This window comes from Apium graveolens, chromosome 6, assembly GCF_009905375.1.
Source record: "Apium graveolens cultivar Ventura chromosome 6, ASM990537v1, whole genome shotgun sequence".
In the NCBI taxonomy this organism is placed as follows: domain Eukaryota; kingdom Viridiplantae; phylum Streptophyta; class Magnoliopsida; order Apiales; family Apiaceae; genus Apium; species Apium graveolens.
This window is the reverse complement of record NC_133652.1, coordinates 6,518,162-6,538,486: the sequence shown is the minus strand read 5'-3', so window position 1 is coordinate 6,538,486 and position 20,325 is coordinate 6,518,162. Positions and strand designations below refer to the sequence as shown.

Genomic DNA, 20,325 nt, shown 5'->3' with positions numbered 1-20,325 from the left:
GGACCATCATTTTTCTTTTCCTGCTTGCCTTTACCAACCCGACAATCCTTCTTAAAATGTCCGGGTTTGCCACACTTCTAACATGCCATCTTAGGCTTTTTGTTGGAAGAATTGTGGTTTCCTTTAAACTTCCGGTTATCACCCTTGCCATCCTTAGAATTCTTAGAAGGTCCACCATCTTCAACCATATTTACAGAAGAATCACCGACTTGGTTCTTGCCCTTAGTATTATTATCAATTTCTTTGAGTTCTCAAAGCCTCTTTAATTCTAAAGTGACTTCCAAGTTCAACCAGCGTCATATCATCTTTATTATGTTTCAAGATGTGTTTAAAATCCTTCCATGATGGTGGCAGTTTGTCTATAACACCATAAACAGAGATAGATTCATCCATCTTCAAATTGTGTTGAACAAACTGTCCCAGAATCCTTAATAATTTATTGTATTGTTCCATCACCAGTCTAGAATCGACCATTTTATAGTTCATAAAATTACTGACCAGAAACTTCTTACTAGAAGCATCTTCTGTCATGTACTTGGATTCAAGAGAATCCCACAATTCTTTCGCTGAATCAACATTTTGGTATACATAGAAAAGGGAATCAGACATACCGTTCAAGATGTGACCGCGGCAGATGTAATCATTGCTTTCCCATTTGTACGCTTCCTTGTTTGTTCAATAGTTTCGTTCCCAATCACTTCTGGCATGGGGGTACTCAGAACATACACAACCTTCAGCATGGTCAACAGAAAATGCATCTTCTTCTGCCATCTTCTAAAATCCTGACCCTCAACTTGTCTAGTTTTGTAAACTTGCTTGTCATATCTTTTGCAGATTCTCCGTTTGTCATCTTCAGAAAAAAATATAACTTTAATCTATTTTGGGAAAAATTAGTAGTAACTTGGACTTTTCTGAAGTCGTGTGAACATTATCAGATTGAAGTTATTTGTGGTTCACCCAAATAAATCAATCGGATAAAGTCAGAAATTCTGCAAGAAGAGAGAATGTGTTTTGTTGTGAATTTCAAGAAAATGAACCAACCCTAAAATTGATCAATGCAAAACCTATATATGGATGTCAGCATACGTGTCTTTCCCCAACAGACACATCTCAGCCTTTTGCCAATAGACATATCTCAGTCTAACAGTCATGGCTAAAACTAAAAACACATCTTATTTCAACAGGTGTGGTTGCTGCAATGGACATGTCTCATAAATAATAATACCAAAATCACAATAAACTCGAAATAAAGCGTGCACTCCGCACTCTACGACTTGTTCAATTTATATCTGATTATATTGATCAACTAGTCAATCAATTCCACTAAAATATCCAAAAAACAGTAGTTGTGGCACCAGGTGACAGTAACATGACTTTTATAGTGGCTACCGTAGAATTGGGTAAACAACCAAACAGAACAGAGATGTGTTCCTGTAGCTATCAGGCGATTTCAGAGACTTGGTTTTGCTAACCAGTTCCCATACCTTTGATGACGGAAACTACTTCTACAGTGCCCTTGTATCCACCAGAAAAGAGATCAAGATGAGATCAAGTGATCTGAAGCGTTAGATTGGTTCTACATTATTAATACAAAGCTGATCCCCGTATTTAATTGATGGTTTACTTTTGTCCACCTCATTTTGTATATATAATGAATACTAAATTCAAAGATCCCCAAAAATACCACGTTCGACCAAATCTGGTCGAAATTACTAAGCTAAATTCGACCAGATTTGGTCGAAAATAAGTACGCTAAATTCAACCAAATTCGGTAAAATTTAATAAGCACTAGATTTTTAAAAAACAGCAGCAGAATGTCGCATAATGCATTTTGTTGCTCAATAAATTTTTGTATTTTTGTAAATTTTTACTAACTTTTCCATAATGTGATTTCATAAAATAATACGGACACAATATTAATTTTTGTTTACTAATATTAAATTAAATAAATATGTAAAATAAATTTGATAATACAACAATTTCTATCCTTTAGTAACATATTGAAATCAAATATTATAAAAATTAATTCACCCAAATGATAAACAAATATGAAAAAATAATGAATAAACTTAAATTGTTTATATACATGAACTAATTAATACTAGTATTATTTCATTTCTAAGGTTCCAGAAATGAATTTGCCTGAGGTGATGTCATAAACTCTCATCGGAGGTGATGGAGATGAACTCGCCGAAATTATTGTGAAATGGTGAACTCCCCGGAATTGGTATGAATCAGATGAATTCACCGGAATTGGTTTAAATTAATTCTCCCTTTGGAGAAATACAATTACACGAGGTTGAGTTGGAGAGATGTGTGTATATATATTATATATATTTTACTGGAATATACAAAATGTATGAGTGTGTATGTTAGTTTTTGACTAATTTGGCTTATAGCCTTACAAATGAGTATTTGTTCTCAACAATTCTCGAGGTGAGCCAGGATCGAACCCAGATCTGGGATGACAGAGGATAAGCCCTTTACCACTTGAGCTATCCAACCGTGCTCGAGAGTGTATGTAGTTAGAGAGTAAGATTGAGTATAAATGTTAATTTTTTTTATAAGAGAATGAAATTGAATGAGGAATATAAAGAGAAAGAAACGAGGGTTAAAGATTGAGGTTGAAAGATTGACCAGTATTTCTTACTAAGGTTTAATATATAAGTATATTATTTTTTATGTACACTCTTCATTTTTGACAATCTTCTCATTCGTATAGTAGATTTACTCAAAACAATTTTTTTTTAAAAAAATAAAATAATATAACCCTAATTCATACATTAAACTTCATGTTTAGATATGAAAACTTGTTCTTCATAATTATTTAATTGAAGATTTTTTTATCACATTGATAGCATATTCTGTAAATTTATATTTAAGCATATGTATTCTTGATATAACTATTTTTTTGTATTTGTTCTAACCAATTAGATTTTTTTTAAATTTTTATAGATAAAACACAAATAAAAATCAAAGCAAAGATACCTATCAAAGATGAAACCAAAGCGTCAAAAGAGGGATGATCAATTCAAAACGGCTTACTGAGAGTTAACAAACTAAACATGATTAAATACAAAAGAACACAAAGACTACAGAGACTTTAAGTGCCAACTAAATGCACAGTAAATGCACACATTCAATTTTATGCACAAAGATCAAGTACATTGTAACCGTTGGTTTATATGTTTTCACAAACAAATTAACGCGGTTATAGTACTATTGTATATAAGTAATATACAATTACAATACATTTGTATCTTTTTTTTGGATATTTTGTAATTTCTTATATTTAAAGTTCATTCAAATTAGTTTTATTCTACCGCGGATTTGGGCCATTATTTTAAAATTAATAATTAACAACCCTTAAATTTTATATATCTCAACGCCTATTCATATTTTATTACTATATTTATTTAAAGTTGAAATTATGTTACATGAAAATATAATATTCAGTTTGCCAAATAACCGTTTTCCTTAGAGATTTACACTTCTTTTCTTAATTATAATTTTTTTGGGTTGTTCTCAGCTTTTCATTATAAATGAACTAAAATTTATTTAAACGGATCTTCACACCAAAATTTGAACGCCTTAGCGTAACGGACACATTGACTAGTATATATATAATATATTATTTCTAAATATTTTTTAATAATGAAAGTGTCCTTCAATTTAAATTTTTTCTTTGCATGAATATGTACTAACCATTTAAAATATAAAATCAATTTTTTAAAAAATTAGAAATTTTCAACTGATTTCGATCGAATTTAGCTATATTCTACCATTTTTGGTCGAATTTAATAAAAACTTTTGGTGCTTTTCCTTCGGCGACAAATTTGTTATTTTCATTCATTTTGAAAAAGGCGGGATATTTCTCGCCCAAACCATTTACTAAATTCGACCAAAAATGGTCGAATTTATATTCCAAAATTCAAGTTATTAGCGGGAAGTTTCCCTTTTTTTGGCAGAGTACTAAATTCAACTGAATAAAAATCAGTCGATTTAGCTGCTAAATTCGACCACATAAAAAATCAGTCAAGTATCAGTTGACTAGTACAACTAACTAGTGTTTAGTCCTAAATTGGTGTTCGATTTTTTCAAAAATATTTTTCAATCGATTCAACCGTATGGATGTTAATAGATATATATATTAGTGATATAACCAAAGTTTCAGATCAAAATAATTTTATCTGGTTGTCATTTTAACAGTCAGACATCAGTTTGACTAGTACATCTAACTAGTGTTTAGTCCTGAATTGGTATTCGATTTATTTAAAAATATTTTTCATCGATACAACCGTATGTATATTAATAGATTTATATATTAGTGATATAACCAAAGTTTCATATCAAAATAATTTTATTTGATTTGTCATTTTAACAATCAGATATCAGTTTGACTAGTATAACTAAGTAGTGCTTAGTCCTGAATCGGTTGTTCGATTTTTTTAAAAATATTTTTCAATCGATCCAACCGTATGGATGCCAATAAATATACTCACTCCGTCCCTCTCAATTGTTATCAATTTTAAGAGAGTGTTCGACACAGATTTTAAGATGAATAAAAAGTAAAGTTCTATAACTTTTTTATTTTTTTTTTTGAATAAAAGTTTAAACATTCTATTTTCATTCATATTTTTTTAAAAAAAAAAGTTATAGAACTATACTTTATATTTATCTTAAAATACGTGCCGAACACTTTTTCAGAAACAATAACAATGGGTCGGGACTGAGGGAGTATATATTAGTGATATAACCAAAGTTTCAGACAAAAATAGTTTTATTTGGTTTGCCATTTTAAAATTCAAGCAACAGTTTGACCAGTACAATTAACTAGCATCAATTTTAATTTTTATCAAATAAAGAAATTTGAAAATTCTTTTAGCGCACAATTTATTTTTTCAAGAACTAAATTTTTTTATTTGGATAACGTTTATTCTCTCCTATATTCATAATTTCAAAATATTCACTAACATTTAAATAAGTTTTTTTATTGAAAAATAAAATTTTGAAAAATCCTAAATACAACTGAAATCCATTGATATATATATTCGAAAAGGGCGGAAAATTTCCCTCACTTTTTTCGAATATTTTAAAAGTGTGGGTAAATTTCCCTCCATTTTGAAATATAAAATTTGACCGAAATCAGTTGTATTTAGGAGTGTCAAATCAATTACTTTGCGAGAAAATTCCTTCCACTTTTTTATTAGGGCTAAATTCGACCGAAAAAAATTTGGTCGAAAATTTCAACCGTTTTCGGTTAAAATTGGTTGTAAATTCGACCGTTTGAATTCGACCGAGGCCGGTCAAATTTAGCCGTGTCCAAGGAATTGGACCGCATGCTGTCAAATTTAACCACAGTCGAATCAGTTGTATTTAAACTTGTTTTATTGTAGTGTTGGTTCAAGGGTCAAGATTGTATTTATATAAATTTCCGTGGGGATGAGCATAAGGGGAACCTGCCCCGGAATATAGGCAACTATATTATTACATATTAACCCAACAAGAACTACAAGAAAAATGTCAATAGACAATAATTATGCACTGATGTAAAAAATGCAAAAAATCGATATTTTTCGTGGGTGTAGTAAAAGATTCATGTTTTTCACATCAATTCTACACCGATACGAAACACCATATAATACATCGTCTCTAAATATATAACCGATGTATTAGATATGCAAAGACATTGGTTAGTAACTGATGCGAAAAATAAGAAACGATGTCAATTGTATCTATACAACAACATTTCTATAAATATAAATGATGTATTAGACATAATAAGATGTCAGTCATTAACCAATGTTGATGATTATAATTTTAAGTATTATATATATATATATAGGGGGCTACTGATGTGGATCTCTCCACAAATAAAGAAAGAAGAAGAAGAAAAGAGATAAGAGAAGAAGAGGATATTTCAAAAGAACACGATCAATCCAGAAACGTGAACTTTGAATCTCAAATTGCTTAGATCAATCCAGAAACTAAGTAATTCGAATCTAACCTTCAAAACAATCCAGTAATTGAAGTTTAGAGGGAAGAAAAACTACTCATAGTTTATCTCAAAATAAAAGTTTTATATCATCCATTGTCTCTCTTAAAAGATTACATTAGAAGGGTATTTATAGGCTTAGACAATAACCCAAACCCAATAGAATTCCGAGAGAAATTCAATATCAGCTTGAATTAGCCAATATCTGAATCCTTCTAGTAAACAAATTTAAAAACCAAATCCGAATAGAAAAAAGACAAAAATCAAATCCAAATAGGAAAATAAAATCCTAAGTGCTTAAAACAAGAAAAACCCTTTCAAGTGAAAGGTAAAAACTTGCAAGCAAAATTCGAATTAATAATTATATAATAATCAGCTACTTGTCCAACTTCATGCATCGCTCCTTGATTCTTTGTTGTCCAAGTAAGCTACATAACCCATGTTTGCATTCTCTCCAATTGAACATGACAATTAGTACACATAGCCAAATCCCAATTAACATATTCATTACTTGATCCTCATCGGCTACTCTAATAAAAATCATTTTAGAATAGAAACTCTAGAAACCAAATAATTTTTTCAGGGTCAGAGGTCTAGCTTTATCCGCCAATAGAAATCTGTGTCAGAGGTCCCAACATCTTTCAGGGTCACTTCAAAGATGAAGTGCAGACTTGAGTTGCTCTCTGAAAGTAAATTAGACAATAATACCATCGAGGAAAATTTTAAATAGCCAGTACATTATATCACAGCTCATTCTTTCATTCTACTGATTATGGAAGAGAAGTATTTGATGCAGACATACGGTTGGCTGCATACCAGAGACATTAGCTTGTGGTTACCTGAGGGGGGATTAAGATTATCGATAGGCAAGCCTGCCATCGTCTACCATAATATTGCTTAATTATAGCTGCTCAAGAACTCAATGTACAATTGTAAGATTTTCAACATCGTGTATTGAGCTGACACTAGTAAGTGATCAAATTGAAGAAAGGATATGAGATTTAACATTGTTGAGCAAAGTTTACAATTTACACAAGTATATCTAATCTTGAATAAAAGCGTAGTGATTACCTTAGCCTTGTCAAAATTTAAAACTAAAAAATTAACATTATTTCAGTAAGCTCCACTAATCCAAAACTTCATACATTGGCTGTAGTCACTGAATTTAATGATAAGTAGATTGGGTACTACCCATTTGAGATACTATCATACCATGAATCAAATTCGTTATCCCAGAAGTACAATATAATATTGGCTCACTGAAGTACGTAGTTTGTTGTAGTTTTGTTGCAGCTAGCAGTAGCACTATATATATTAGGTTAAGCTAATTTCTAGGACAATTGGGCAAAAGCATCCTATTCTATACACATGCCAAAAAAGTGTTTGAACACCTAATCAAAATCACATTGTTAAACCAGAATATATAAGACACAAAATAAAGATATATTTTGTCATATGACATGGTAAAAAAAATCCATGAATTACCGCAAGAGACAAATATTTAATCATATTTTTTTAGTATCCCATGGAAGGTGCTTCAAGGGACAGTCTCCAAAATCTCATATTTAGTATTATACTCGTTATCATTTTCATTTTCAGATGCATAATAATATTCAAACTCATCTGTGAAATTTGTGTCTTCTTCCGTGAAATCTGAGTCTTCATCCGAGTCTTCATCAGTGAAATCATTTGAATGTTCATCACAATTCCAATTGACTTTTACTAGGATCTGACCATCAACTATACATGAATCGGTTTCTTCTGTTTTAGGAGTAAAGGTGGCAGTGCCATTGTAACTACAACCATCACAAAAGAGATTTATGTCCACATACAGCTCAGAGTCCAATGGCACGCCTACACGTGATTTGGACAGTGGAATCAGACCATTCCGTCGTACTTCTATTGCGGTGTCAGAATTTTGGGAGAAGAGATAGCTTGTACAAGCGAGATGGTCAAATTTGCTGTTCGTAGTCTTAACAAGCCCCCTAACAGTAGCTGTGGCATCAGGTGAAAGTGACAGTAACATAACTTTTATATTGGCTACTGTAGCATTGGGGAAACAACCTAATAGAATGGAGATATGTCCCATGTAGCTATCAGGCGATCTCAGAATTGGGTTCTCTAACCAATTCCCAGAATTTGGATAATAGGCAACTACATCTTCAGTGCCCTTGAATTTACCAGAAAAGAGATCATAGTTGAGATCAAGTGATGTGAAGGGGTAGATTGGTCCTACATCCTCAATACATAGCTGATCCCCGTGTTTAATTGATGGTTTACCTTCGTCAACCTCAGTTTCATAATATAAATAATAGAGAGTGTTGTTAGCCTCTATACAGATTGTACCAATCTGATCCTTAGGCTTTACCAGAGAACTGCCTAGGTATGTCACCGAATATACCTCCAGTATGGAGATTCCCTCCAAGCTCTAGAAAAATACAAAAAATATGCTGATCAGATAGTCTACACATCAATCAATCTTTAAAGGCAAAGAAAAATCACAAAATACACAATCTCAGCGATTTTAAAATAACAGTAAAAACAACAACAAATAATAATAATAATTTCGATATCAATCAATACAAAGCCCTAAAGAAGGGAATACAAATAACACAACAACACATGAAACACTGCAATCTTTTTCAGACATGGATATATATATACATATATATATATATATATATCATGATATGTCAATCAATTGAAAACATTAAAAGTACGTAACTAGCTTATGAAAAAGAAGCAGCAAACAAAACCCTAATTAAAAGGGAGGGAGATATAAAAAAAGGATGAATATATGGACACATTATTACATACATTAGGTGCGAGGGTCTTGCAAGCTTCTTCATCCGCCTCAGACGACTCATAAGCCATGGGGTCTTTAATTAGAGAACAATAAATCGATCGCACAAAACAAAAGTTTGGATGGTTGGTTTGGGACAGGGCGGCGTTGGCCTTATGTAGGGATTTGGTTTTGTTCTTTTTGCTTGTGGCTCAATTCTAGGAAGGCCTGAGTTTATTTATTCATTAAAAGACACGTGAATTTTATCGGTGTCTAGCCCAATTATACCGGTGCGTAATAAATTCAGATTGGACTTGAATTTATAAATATTTGTTCAGATTCGATCCGGATTCGAATTAAAATTTCTATTATTTACTCATATTCGACTTGAATTCGAATACAAATACTCTTATATGATTCGGTTCGACTCGATTATGCACCGAATTACTCGTTTTTTTATATTCGGATTCGAATTCGTCTAAAATAATACTAAAAAATTAAGAATATTCGAATATATTAAGTACAAAATTAAAACGTGATCATTTTTTAAGGATTTAATTTTAATATATATGCATGACATGTAATCTATACTATTATATTGAAGACGAAACATTAAAAGTTTGGTTGTTGGTTGTTGGTCGTATTATTATATTTAAAATATGACACTTAATATTATATTTAAAACAAAACACCTAAAATTACTCGCCTTTCAATTCTATTATATTTAAAATATGACACTTATATTATGACACTTAATATTATATTTAAAATAGGACACCTAAAATTAATCGCCTACATTCTATTATATTTATAATAGGACACTTATAATATATATTTCTAACTATACTATTATATTAAAGACGAAACATTGAAAGTTTGGTTGTCGATCGTTGTTGACCGTTAGATTTATTTTTAAAAATTAGTATTTTTAAGACGTATAAGGTTCGAATCCTGCCGACAACATATTAAAATTATATAAAAAAATAGTATTTTTAAGAGTTATAATCAAAATTAGAATTTATAATATATATGATAAAAACAACCGTGCATCGCACGGGTTATATACTAGTATGTATTATGAACATAATTAACGAAATCAAATCGAATATCTTTAATACATACATATTTAAGTACTCTGAAATTATTTGAACTACTATATATATATAAATATGACTGAATATCAGAATGATGAAATTCGACTCGATGTGTGTTCGAATTTTGAAGTGGGATTCAAATTCGCTCATTTTGTATATGAATACGAATTATATTTGTTTTCGGCCCTAATCTTGTTCATGCTTGGAGTCGGCTGAGCTCGTTGCCGCTTGCCCGTAAAAGTGACGACAATTCAACAATATTTTTTTTTTCATTTTTTAACAATTAAGTTATAAATTTAATATTATATATATGTATAATATTCAGTGTGTTATAAAATAGTATAATTGTTTATAACGTTTCGTCTCTTTTATAAAATAGTGAAGATAGATAAAAATATTTATAATTATATTTTTAATGTCAAATTAATTATGGCCTCGTTTGTTTCGTTGTAATTGGGCTAATTAACTCAAAGTTCCTTGAAAATAAAATAAAAATTGTGTTTGGTTTAAAAAATATAAAAATAAACACGATAATTTCTAATACCTGTGTATTTCAAGTTACCCCAAAACACGGTAACTTAGTTACTGCCATGAGGCGTGGTCACTCCAAATCCACAGTATGTCTACCGCCTCAATCAGTCCAATAAAATCGGGCGCCAATAAATGTATCCATTGCCGCCAATTCCCCCCTCTACTAATTATCTATATATATATTCTTACCTACAATTAATCTTTATTTGAGACATCTGTAACACAGCTGAATCAAGGGTTTGAGAATCAAGGGTTTTAAGGATTATCATCAATCTCTTCAGGTATTCACATGTATCAGTTTCCTCGATAAAAGTACTTGATCAGGCTAATATTATGACATCATATTATTTTGCAATTGTCTTTTTATTCATATATCATCAGTTCTCTAGTCTTTTGTTGTAGTATAGGTTTCTTTTCCATTTGACCTTTCTTTAATATATTACACGCAACCATTAGATATCAAACTGTAATTGAGTTTTATATTTTGATTTTATTTTCTATTGTAGTTTCTTTGTGACTGATCTACATAAATGTGCAGAATGCCATTAACTAAGAAGAAACAAACTGTTACAGCATGTGTTGCGATATATAATGAGATGATTAAAAAGATTATGGAGATTTTGATTGAAATTCTGCATAGTTCTGTTTGGTTAAATCTTAAAGTACCGGGACCGATAAATTTTCTTTTGGCGACTCTATTGAAGATAGACTTCAGGCAAATTTTTTGAACATTAAATTCATTATTCAAATTAGCGACCAAGTATGTATAGACAATGTTATAATGAACATAAATTATTTTGACAATTTGTACGGGATGCTTAGAGATATTGAGGGTTAAAAGGTAATCGAAATATGGATCCAAGTGAAATGATCTCTTTATTTCTCTACATACTTGCACATAATAAAAAAACAAAATAATTCAAGTTTTTTAGAAGAAGTGCAAAAACGGTATCACGTCACTTTACGTGTGTTCTTAATACTGTTCTTAAACGCTACGATCATCTTCTTAAGAAGTCAGAACCGATCACAGAAAATTGCATGAATTCAAACCGGAGAATTTTAAAGGTAAATATTTTCTGATTAGGATACTTTACTATACTAATTAGCTTACACAATTATGTTTTGACTTGTATAAAATTATTTTTACAGAATTGTTTGGGTGCATTAGACTTTACACACGTGAAAGTGCGTGTTCGTGAAAATGACAAAGTTAGATACAGAAATAGAATAAGAGATATATCCACTAATGTTCTCGGTGTATGCTCAAAAAATTTGTAATTTATTTATATACTACCTGGTTGGGAGGGATCAGTTCATGATAATAGAGTACTTCGAGATGCTCTTTCACGAACAAATCCTTTGAAGGTTCTTCAGGGTAATTATATAGGAATTTATTATACCAGGAAATAATGAAAAGAGTACTCCATTTTTATTTCTTACAAGTTATGGTTAGTTTGTGTTAGAGACTAATACATTATTGGTTGTTTTAGGATGCTATTATTTATGTGATGCTGCCTATATGAATTACGAAGGATTCCTGACCCCTTTTAGAAACCAACGATATCATCTGAATGAATGGAGAAATGGTCGACAACCTACAACACCAGAAGAGTTTTTTAATATGAAGCATTCTCGAGTAAGAAATGTTACCAAGAGATGTTTTGGGATGTTAAAACTTAGATGGGGTATTATGAGAGATACTACGTGGTACCCAATTAAGACCAAATGTAGAATTATTTCAGCGTGTGCCTTACTTCATAATTTTATAAGGTCTAATATGAGAATAGATCCAATAGAGGCAAAAGTAGGTGAAAATGGAGAAAACCTGGAATTTTTTTTAGAAATCAATTAGCCAATGAAATGTCTAATGATTGGCAAAACTCTAGGAACCTTTAGTCATTTACATTTTAGAATTTTATATTTGTTTTTCGTTGTAATGTATCCATTTGACTTGGCTTTTTATGTTTGCGTTAATCCGTTTTTATAATATTCCATCGATTTGGTTGTTGCCATGTTCATGTAGTTCAATTATAATATCATATTTCTTGTATTTGATTTATTTTAAAACTTTGACAAAGCATGTAGGTTAAGCATAATGGGTTCAAATGCTCAAGTGAAACATTTAGCTTCCAAAAGCTAAATGTTTCAAGTCCTCGCCCCATTAGCCTGTTGGTGTCTTATATATACTAGTCTATAACCTGTGCGATGCACGGATTTCTTTTAACATTCGATAGTTTTTAATAATATATTTTATAATATAATTTTCAATAGTTGAAAAATAAATCGAAAAATATAATAAATTATAACAATATATGTTTTATAATAATTTGAGACTTGACTAAAAATAAATAATATAAAATAATATGTTGTTAAAATAAAGAATATAAAAGTTTAAATATAATAAACTGTTGACGGGGTTCGAACCCTGAATCAATGAGAGCAGTTTAAATATTAATAAAATAATATTTTATTATTGTATCCAATGATTCTCATTTTTCTTTCTGACTTTAGATATGACGATTGTTATCGAGTAAATGACTAACAAATAGAGGGTGTTTTACATAGATATATAGATATATAGACTCCCGGCGCCGCCATCGTGGAAGCCTATTCCCCCTTGCATATTCTACGTATAAATACCTCATTGATCACGCACCATCACCATTAAATCAAATACGAGTTTCTGCCTATAATATTTTACGTCCAGACAGACATGCCTAAGGCCAAGCCCGTGGTATATAAAGTTAAAGTTAGAGATGCCATTACTTATATTCTCATCAAAGACCACCCCTGCAAGGTCCCTTCTTTATTATGTATTGTGTATATATACTTACATGTTCATACAATCAATCTTTGTTCATCATATATTACTTCTAATATTATTATTTGTTTAGGGTTTTGTTCACTGCTTGTTTTTTGTCGATCGCCTTCCTGTTGATTTTCTTTTAGGGTTTTCTGTATCTATATATTATCCTCTCCATCTTGGAGGGGTTTTCCCTAATTTATTAATTAAAAATTAAGTTTATCTTAAGTTTTGGTTTCTTTTTCCTGTATGAGATTTGGGGATGATTTTTTATTCTTGACATTTTTATGTAGATTCTACAAATTACAACTCCAGTTGCTAATGAAAAACACCTGTTCGTTGCCATCGACATCTTCAGCGGGAAAGTGTTCAAAGCTATTTTCCCCCTATTCGGCACTTGTCTTGTATGCTTTAACATTTATCTTTAAACTTTTATTTTGTGATATTCCTTGGTTCCAAAGTTTAATTTACACTTATTTGCTCTCTTTTTTCTGATAATTATTTGTGCTTTTGTGTTACAGGTCCCTCGTGTCACCCATACTGACTATCAGCTTGTTGATATATCTGACACTGACCCATATGTACATTCCCTGCCTCTTATTGCATTCATAATTTTGTCCTTTCTTTTTGACTCGTTAAAGCCTTGTTTCCTTATACGACGTACTAATCAAACATATATATGTTGTAGGTGACCGTGCTTGATGACAAAGGGAACATAAAGGATGATCTAGAGCGTCCAACTGACAAGGCTCTCCTTTCAAAGGTTAGTCGATATAATGATAGTTTGCTGGTTTACTTTCTCTTGTCCTTGCATGTTCATGTCATCTTATCCAAATATGTGGTGTTTTCCTAAATCATGGGTGCGTTCATACTACATGTCATTGGATTTTTTAATTCTAACAAGATACTTGAAGCAGATAAACTCTGGAATCATAGAGAGGAAAGATGTGTATGTGACTGTCGTGTCTGCCCTGGGAAAGGAGAAGATCATTGCTTCAAACATATTGGACCCAGAGTAACTTTGACATTTCTTCATCGACATTATTGTGAAAACTTGAACAATAAAATAATTTTCACGAGCCATATCCAATATTCAAATTTTGAAAATTTGCTTTGGCTTTTGCTTGATTTAATTTTATGTTAAGGATATGACTTTGTCAATTTGTGCGTAATATAGTCCCACAAGGACAATGGTTGTCCTACAACTATATATAATATAAGCAGTATGTTTTCATATTTTCTGTGGCAAAAAGGTGCAGCAATTACTAGCATATTCTTTTACAGTTTGAAGATGCAAGTATAAAACATATGATAAAGTTGGTTTGCAATATAAGGTTTAGGAGATATGTAAAGTAAGCTGTGAAAAGGATGAAAGGGGATGTACAACTAATTCTTATAGCTACTTGGGTTATGAGATTAGCTAGAAACCCGATTATGTATAAAATAATTTCCTCTCTCTAGCTAGCTGATGATAGATATGTGTGCATATACAGATACTCAATTAAAGAGTTAGTTGTAAATACTGTTTTGTAGAGAAAGAAGAATAAGAAGTTCATCTTCAAATACTAGGCTTTCTTTACAGTACATTTTATAAACTCTCATTAATATGCATCAGCACCCATAAGCGTTAACTGCTTCCCACAGAAAACTTGAGGCCAGCTGGTAGGCTCCAGTGTAATAGTCTTGAGTGTGGTTACATGTGCCTTGTAGAAGGACAAGCTCCTGCTAACTCAAATTCTGTTTCTTGCGAAGGTCTCATAAAATTGGAGAAAAGGCTGCTCATATAAGTTTGAGGCAGCCTGGGAAACTGATTGTATTCCAGCTGAAACTGTAAGCCAGCGTAGAAACTAACTCATCCATGGATAGCGTGAATGGTCGATTATCCCTTCGGATTACTGAACTGAGATGTGCAGTATTTTTTTATAGAATAATCACATTAATTAGGAGAAGGTACAATATATATTTTATTAATAAGATTAAATATCCTTATGGATTTAGTTGACTTAAATATTAAGAGTGGTGATCAAAACAAGTGATGAACTTTGGTTGGCTTGAATTTAATTTTTGAGAGGAAGAGAAGTTATGTTTTCTTACTCCCAATAATACCTCAAGGCAAATACATAACTAAATATTATGGATCCTTTGTTTAATTTTTTACAACAGTGCTACATTTCTGATTTGCTTGTGAAGAGTACAAACGATAGCATTAAACAAAGTCAGAACATTTTTTTAAACTCTGGACATTCTTTTCAATGAGAGTCGGCCTCCGTTTTCAGATCTAGAGTTTTAATCACCCCTTCTCTTTTCCATCTACAATTCCCTTTTATTATTTAATCATTTTCACTCTTCCATCTTCTCTTTTATTTTATTGTTTTTTCAAAATTTCGAATAAACTTTTTTTATGGGTGTGATCTAATCCTTTTTGGGTGAGATCTTTCTTGTACCTTGTTATCAAGGTTGTCCCAAATTTTTTTGGTGTCAGTATGTTTTGTTTAAAGTATTTGTTTTTGTTGGTGTTGGTTCCGCTGGAAAGGATTTATATGATTTTTTGACAGATCTGGATTTCTTGCATCGAAACTGAGATGGTGAATATTACAAGTGCTTACTTTTCACAACACAAGATTGTTCATAATTTGGGGGCATTTGTTCCTCCGGTTTTAGTTGATGTAACTAAAAATTCTGAATATTGGGCTACAGATGACATTAATGTGACGGTCAATTGTGATGCTGCTATCTTCAGGGTTGGTGTTGGGTGGATTGCTGGGAAAGTTATTATAAGCCTTTTTATTTTAAAGAATATTAATCTATTTGTTAAACAATCTGAAAACAAGACGACTACTTGTTTAGTTCGTTTATTTGTTTCCCAATCAGGTTGTATTATCAGTTCGGAGGTCTGTTCCGACTGTTTTTGGTATTTTAATGAATGCATTCTATTTTGTTTGTCAAAAAAAAAAGCCAACCTCAACCAGTTTGATCGTGTTACAGTTTCTATACCACATCTTTATCGAAGAATCGACCATTTCGATGTTTGGGGTGATTTTACTGGAGGACGTCTATCATCTAATTATGCCTATGTTTATTGTAAATCTTTTCTTCTATAAACATCATGTGCAATGACGTGACTTGACATCTTTATTAACATTTCATTTGAGTTGTTGGGATGCCATTGACCAAATAAGGTGTCATGGATTGCTATCTTGGGGTATCAAAAGTTGACATCAAATAAAATAAGATGTCAACTTTATTTGTGGTTCTAATAATGTATGCTTATGTTATATACTTTTTTTGTTAAGTTAGTGAAATTGTCATTGGTGGAGTGTTTTGTGAAAAAAGTGCGCCAAAAAATTGATCCCTGAGAGAGAGAATATTTTTTATAATGTGATAAAGCTGCCCTTCAACCGTGTCAACCTAAGGAGATGCTCTAATAATATTACAGCTCATTCACAAGCTTAGTTAGCTCTTTCCAGTATGATGCATATGTATTGCTCGAGCATGATGCTCTTCTAATGAAGATCATTTGTCAGTATTAAAAAAAAATAGCTTTGCATACTATGTTGTCGAGATGCCCCAGTTTTCTTAGATTTAGGTATTTTTTAACGTAATAATGTGTATAATATATTAATTCCGAAGTTAAATTTTTATCACTACTAGAAAATCAGCATTAGACATCGCACATTAGACATCAGTCAGAAAAGTCACTGATGTTAAAAGCTTTTTTTACATCACATAAAAAAAAAGTGATGTCTTTTTGGTATGTTTACATCAGCTTTTGAGTAAAATGATGTCTAAGTTATTCTTTTAAAAACTACGTCACATCAGTTAACATATAAACCGATGTCCAATTTCTTTTTAACATCGGTTGACATAATAACCGATGTCTAAGCTCAATTTTAAAAAATTAGAGCCCGCTGCTTCTCCCTTTTGCTCCGCGCCCTTAGCCAAATTCCCCCCCCCCTTAGTATATTTCCCTATCCCGCCTATTCACTCATTCACTTTAATAACATTATAACATAAAATTAAAAATAAATCAAAATCAAAACAAAAACAAAAAATTATAATCTCCACAAAAATAAAAACTCATTCACTCATCCCCCTTTCTCTCTCGACTGCTAAACCTAGAACTCTCAAATGTATGCTTACTATCTTTCCCCCTTTCCGATTAGACCTTGAATCTCCAATTAAACCTCTCAATTTCTTCAATTTTCTAAACCTAGAACTCATTTGTTTCAAATTTTATGACAGATTCGAAGATTAAGGAGTTAAGTGTGTTCATTGAAGTTTAAGGTGAGAAGTAGAGTTTCTTGGAGCTAAATCTTGTAGCTAAGGGTTTATTAAAGCTTAAATCTCGGAGCTAATTAAGTTGGATTTTGGTCTTAGAGTTTGTTGCTGTGTTTTTTGGGATTTTGGAGCTTGCTTTGTTAGGTATATTCTTCTTTACATATCTATTTATATATGTTTGGGCTGCATGATATATTTGTGTAGTTGTATGTATGCATGTGAAATTGAAATGTGTAGTTGTTGCATGTGTAGTTGTATGTGTAGTTAAAATACAGATTTACATGTAATAACAAGTGCTTGTATATATTTGTGTTTGTGTTGTTTGTAAATATATTTGTGTTTGGGGCTTGTTGTTGTAAATAGCATGGTTTATGAGTGAATATAGGAATTTTATATTGATTATACTAGGTAGTAAATGTACTATAGTATATAGTAAATTAATATGTTATTTGACAATCAGGTAGTTTGAGAATAACATGGACAAATCTTGGATTTTCAAAGATAGGGACACACTTGACTATGAAATCGAGGTAGAAGAGTTTTTGATATTTGCCGAGGAAAATGCTAGTGATCCTAAAAGAATCCCCTGCCCCTGTAAAAGATGTGCTAACTTCAAAAAATTTGCAGTTAAGATTATCAGGGGACATTTATATGAAAATGGTTTTAGTCTGGGGTACCTTGATTGGATTTGGCATACACAAGGGTCTGCAAGTAGGTCATCAGTTAATAGAAATGCTCCGACCCCTGCATCTACGCCTGCCCCTGCACCTACGTCTGCCCGCGCACCGATACCTTCCCCTGGCCTTGCATCAGAAACAGTCAATGTTTGTGATGCTGCATATAATTCGAGTGAGTACAGTAATGAGTCGTATCAGTTTAGGAGATTTGTGGCTGATGCTGAACAGCCTTTGTATGAGGGTAGTGAATGTACCAAGTTGGAGTCGATGCTAAAATTGCATAATTGGAAAGCTAGGTTCGGAATTAGTGATAGTGCCTTTAACGATTTGCTGTCTACCATTGGCTCTCTCCTTCCTAAGGACAATGTGATGCCACCTAATGCATATGAAGCCAAGAAAACCTTATCCGACTTGGGCCTAGAATACATAAAATATCACTCATGTCCAAACAATTGCATACTGTATCGGGGGGTAAATGTTGATGCTTCCAAGTGTCCTAAGTGTCGTTTATCTCGCTGGAAGTTAGGAAAGGATGGTAAAATAAGGATTAATGTTCCTGCTAAAGTAATGTGGTATTTTCCAATTATACCGAGATTCAAACGGATGTTTAAATCTCCTTCTACATCTGAACTAATGACCTGGCACTCAAAGCAGCGAATAGAAGACGGAAAGATGTGGCATCCAGCCGACTCTCCTTCTTGGAGAAATATCGACTATAAGTGGCCTGCCTTCGGTAGTGATGCACGAAATATTCGTTTGGCGTTGTCTGCAGATGGTATAAACCCACATACTAACGGTCTAACCAATAGATACTCTTGTTGGACAATAGTATTAGTGACTTATAATCTTCCTCCGTGGTTATGTATGAAGAGGAAATTTATGATGCTAACAATTTTAGTTTCCTCCGTGGTTAGTGATTATTTTCATTATTGAGATATCAATCAATTTGTGTTATTGATACTGCTAAGATGACAGGGCTGTGATTGCGTTCAATATTCAGGCCGGAAGGGGAAATAAAGCACCGACTATTCGATATGTTACCGTAAGAACCAGGGGCATTAATTTACTTATTAGTCAGAGTTTTTTCGGTTAGATAGGGGCATTAATTTACTTATTAATTGGTCTGAATTTTTTGGATTAAATAGGGATGCCCCAAACAGCCCGGTGGAACTGAATGCGGCTATGTTGTTATGTGGTATATGAAACAAATTGCCATGGATAATGAAATGACATTTGTCAAAAAGGTATATTTTTTTGCTTAATTCATTCTTGATATAACTGGTGTACATATAATTTGTGGTAGAATTCATTGTTACTAATTCCTGTGTGTTACACTTTTCAGTGGTCGAAAAAGAATCGAAAGGTGACTGTTGCCAAGGCTGAGCTGGACGAGGTTCGATGTGAGACTCTTAGCCATATCGAGTCCTTCTTATAAAAAAGGTGACTGTTTGGGATGAACTATGTAAATGATCGATGGTGGATGTCTAGTACTTGCTATTGCAGTTATGTAATTTGTTTGGATTATGAAGTTTGGTTGGTGGTGGATATATGTACGTAATTGGTATAATCTATGCAAAATCAATGAATGTATGTTTGTTTTTGCGTTTGTTTTGGTTTGGTTAGTTTTGGAATGGTAAAATGGCAGTTGGTATGTTTTTGGATGACTCTTGTTTGGGTGTTGGGCATTTGATTAAAACAGGGGATTCATGAATAAAAAAAATAAACAAACATCACTTCATGAACAAAATAACTGATGTAAAATGTAGTCAAATAAGACATTTCATTCAATAAACTGATGTCATAAGCAGGCACATATATCAGCTCACAAGAAATGACTGATGTAAAACAATATACACTACAAGAAACAAGGCTAAATTCGACCGAAAAAAATCAGTCGAATTTAGCTTAATTCGACCGCGCGCGGTCGAATTTACCTAAATTCGACCGATTTTGAATCGGTTGTAATAGAGGGAGTCGAATTTAGAAGTTCGGTCGTATTTAACTAAATTCGACCGTCGGATTACGACCGAAAAATTACAACCATTTAAATTCGACTGTAAAAATTCGACCGAAGATGGTCAAATTTGATTCCAGCAGAATTTTACGTCAACTTTTCAAATTTTCGCTTGAAATTTGAAAATACCGCCAATTTTTTTTTATAATTT

General features: G+C 32.1%; 2 protein-coding genes across 2 annotated transcripts; one reads left to right on the top strand and one right to left on the bottom strand.

Moving 5' to 3' along the window:
- Positions 1-7,483: 7,483 nt before the first annotated feature.
- LOC141668217 (uncharacterized) lies at positions 7,484-8,968 on the bottom strand. The gene is made up of 2 exons (XM_074474992.1): positions 8,813-8,968; positions 7,484-8,423 (listed from the first exon to the last, which is right to left on the bottom strand). Exons 1-2 carry the CDS (start codon positions 8,867-8,869, stop codon positions 7,533-7,535), a joined length of 948 nt encoding a protein of 315 aa, XP_074331093.1. The 5' UTR covers positions 8,870-8,968; the 3' UTR covers positions 7,484-7,532.
- A 4,059-nt stretch (positions 8,969-13,027) lies between these two features.
- LOC141668450 (eukaryotic translation initiation factor 5A-4-like) lies at positions 13,028-19,674 on the top strand. The gene is made up of 8 exons (XM_074475341.1): positions 13,028-13,199; positions 13,499-13,609; positions 13,727-13,786; positions 13,894-13,968; positions 14,123-14,220; positions 19,136-19,202; positions 19,306-19,404; positions 19,503-19,674. Exons 1-8 carry the CDS (start codon positions 13,116-13,118, stop codon positions 19,593-19,595), a joined length of 687 nt encoding a protein of 228 aa, XP_074331442.1. The 5' UTR covers positions 13,028-13,115; the 3' UTR covers positions 19,596-19,674.
- Positions 19,675-20,325: the final 651 nt, after the last annotated feature.